Here is a 2,997-nt window from a genome sequence, read left to right on the forward strand (position 1 = left end):
TTCATATTCTAAAGAGAACCTTCTTAATAGAATTAGTAGTGATTGGATTGAATGCCACCTGAAAGTTTCCCAAAAGTTGGGTTAGAATTCTCTTAACAAGAAGTCAAAAAATGCAAGAGAATCTTTCAAGGAAGTAACCTTACAAGCCCCAGAACTCTCTAGAGATAGCTGAAGTTCATGCAGGTTTCGCGCATTGGGATCTGCTGAATCAGTATTGCCATAGTCGGTGAACAATATTGCTGTGGGTACCTGAGCTGAGCGCACTAAAAGGTGCAAGCAATCTTTAAGCCTTCCGAAAGCAGCTTTCCCATTTGTCAAGGGAAGGTCATCTATTAAAAGTATGACAGATGGCTTTGACTCGCTTGTAAGAGAAGCTGACATTACTCCATATTTCCGTATTCTCTCAACAAAAGTTTCAAATTCTTCCAACTTGGATGTGTATTTTACTCCTGACGATAGAAAATAAAATTATGGGGAAAATATGTAATTAGGTACAACTGATTAGAATGCTCTTTCCTTTCTCCAAAATTTAATGTAAGCATTTTCCTATTTGGACTGTAAACCAAATGCACACTGTCATTTGATTTTGAACATACACTAACACAAGGAACCTCATGGTTTAGAATCAGAGAGGCTAAAGCAGAAAAGAATTGAATTAAGTTCTTCTCGTACTAACTTATCAAGTGTAGACTAGCTTGACCCACCTGCGCCAGAATTGTAAAGATGCTCTTGCCAAAGTACAGGCGTAGGTGTGTCCCATCCACATACTACTGCGCCCAGGTGAGATGCAATTACATGAATAGTAGCCTACATAACAAGAATAAAATTTCCAATGTCAATGTAGAATTCATAGGAAAGTTCATAATTCTGAAATGCAGAAATTCAGTAATAATTGAACTAACATGTGCATATATACGTAGCTAAAATAAAGAAGGAAATCCAAATAAGAAACAAATCAAAATGCTGATAAAAGAATTCCAAGCCACATTAGCATGCACCAGATTTCGACAAATCTAGATTGCCCAGAGTCGGGTTGTGTCTATAAAAAAAGGCAGGAGGGTAAAGGTGTTAACAAGAGAATGGAAGAGTACATACGGATTTTCCAACTCCCGCCTGTCCAGTGATGACAAGAACATTACTTCCGATGACATCCTGTAGGTTTACAAAAAGAAAGGAGGGGGATTAAAAAAAACACAATATGAAAAGACAAACAACACACTACGTATCTAAGGATCAGAAAAATTTTAATTCACTGTTTATTAGTATAACGAAATTCTGGGGAAAGCATTTCTATAGAAATTTAAACTCCAAATGTAAACAATTCATATGGAGAAACACTGAAAAAGTGACTCAAAATAACTAAAAGCCAACAAGTGACCCTTTTTCTAATAAGTAAAAATCCTCCTTTTAACCACCCAAATTGTATAATCTGCAAACAAGGCACTAACATCAGTCCTCCTTTTATAATCACCCAAATTCTATAATCCGAGAACAAAACACAAACATCAGTTAAAATCCTAAAACCTCTTTTGCTAAATGTACCTTTGAAGGATTCACCCTTTCATCAAACCACATCTTAACTTCATCAACCTGTAAAACAAAGCAGAAAGAGCAAATTAAGACGCCATTTATATCACCAAAATTAACAACTTAAGGATCAGTGTCTTGACCTTTTTCTTGTGAACAGCAAGTTCTTCCACAGAAAGGGGCTTGTATTTATCAACCCACAGATCCTCTCCAATGCTCCTCCTAGTACCTGATGCAAAAGTTATGACTCATGAGAGAGGGGAATACAACAGATTCAGAAAACAAAAAAGTTTCCATGACTATAGGATTGTGAACTAGAAACTTTTAAATTCATTAAATCAAATTTTTTCTCCAAGTCAATGAACTTTGACTCATGCCTGTCTTAAAGAGTTTCCAGTATTCCAAAATTAAGTTCTCAGCTTCATCATAAAAATACGAAGTCCTGTGTTGAAACATGAACAAAGAGAAAGCATACCAGCAGATACCTTTGACCCTGTGAACACATCATTGAAGTCATCTTCAAATAAGCTGATCTGCAATAAATTCAATTCAACACATCCTCATTTAGTCAAATAACACACCTCCAAAAGAAATGCAACTCGTTTTGGCACTTTAAAACAGAATATATTCTTTACATTAACATTCAATCAAGCATTATCATGTTAACAGAAAAATACCAAACTCACACTACAGTATCAAAAAATTATCACTATAATGTCACACCACAAAAAATAGAAAACAATAGTTAACAATTTTAAATTGAAGTCCACAAACCTAACCTAGCATTTTCGACAAATATTGGCAAAACTTTGAAGAAAAAAACAAATAAAAAAAATGGATACCTCATGGAGCTTAGAGAGGCGAGAACGAGAAGCAGAATCTCTAGCCCTCTTCTTTCCACGTGAGCTTGTTGAACTCGAACTCGACTTCGGCCTCTTACAGTTTCTGGTGCTGCTTCTGGTTCTACTCCCTTTCAACGAGCGATTCTCGGATCCTCCTTCATCGTCGGAAGAGATCACAACGAAGCCGTTTCGTTTTGCCATGAGCAGCTGCTGAAGGAAGTAAAAACCCTACAACTAACTAACTAACTAACTAATTGATTGATTGAATAATAACTAACTAAGGAACGAACTAACAAACTCGATCAAGGATTGTGAGTTCGCGGTTTAGGATTAACTAAGAGACTCTGCTGCTCATGGTGATGATGGTAAAGCGAAATTGGGAACCATTTTAGAATTGTGAGAAAGACGAAGTGCGGGGGTTTCGAAATTACGCGGGTATCTGCTTCTCTGATTTTTTGGGAACATGCCTTCGGGGTTGTGGGCCCATCATCATTATGGGCCTTATGTTCTCTTCTTGGCCCATATCTAGCCCATTTTTTTTTATTTTAGTAACACCATTAAGTCTTACTTTTGACAAAAACAATAACGTATTAATTCTTTTTTTTTTTTTTGGCTCAAAATCAAGAGA

The 2,997-nt window shown here is 36.3% G+C and overlaps 1 protein-coding gene across 1 annotated transcript in view; it reads right to left on the bottom strand.

Moving 5' to 3' along the window:
- The window catches only part of LOC107643740 (cell cycle checkpoint protein RAD17), a 5,011-nt gene extending 2,091 nt beyond the window's left edge, over window positions 1-2,920 (bottom strand). Inside the window, exons 1-8 of the mRNA XM_016347472.2 lie at window positions 2,370-2,920; window positions 2,003-2,060; window positions 1,671-1,756; window positions 1,543-1,590; window positions 1,096-1,152; window positions 705-807; window positions 139-449; window positions 6-58 (exon numbers count right to left, since the gene is read on the bottom strand). Of these exons, the coding sequence (XP_016202958.1) occupies window positions 6-58; window positions 139-449; window positions 705-807; window positions 1,096-1,152; window positions 1,543-1,590; window positions 1,671-1,756; window positions 2,003-2,060; window positions 2,370-2,570 (917 nt within the window). The 5' untranslated portion in view covers window positions 2,571-2,920. The remainder of the gene's footprint in view (window positions 1-5; window positions 59-138; window positions 450-704; window positions 808-1,095; window positions 1,153-1,542; window positions 1,591-1,670; window positions 1,757-2,002; window positions 2,061-2,369) is intronic.

This window comes from Arachis ipaensis, chromosome B01 (genome assembly GCF_000816755.2).
Source record: "Arachis ipaensis cultivar K30076 chromosome B01, Araip1.1, whole genome shotgun sequence".
Taxonomy (NCBI): Eukaryota; Viridiplantae; Streptophyta; class Magnoliopsida; order Fabales; family Fabaceae; genus Arachis; species Arachis ipaensis.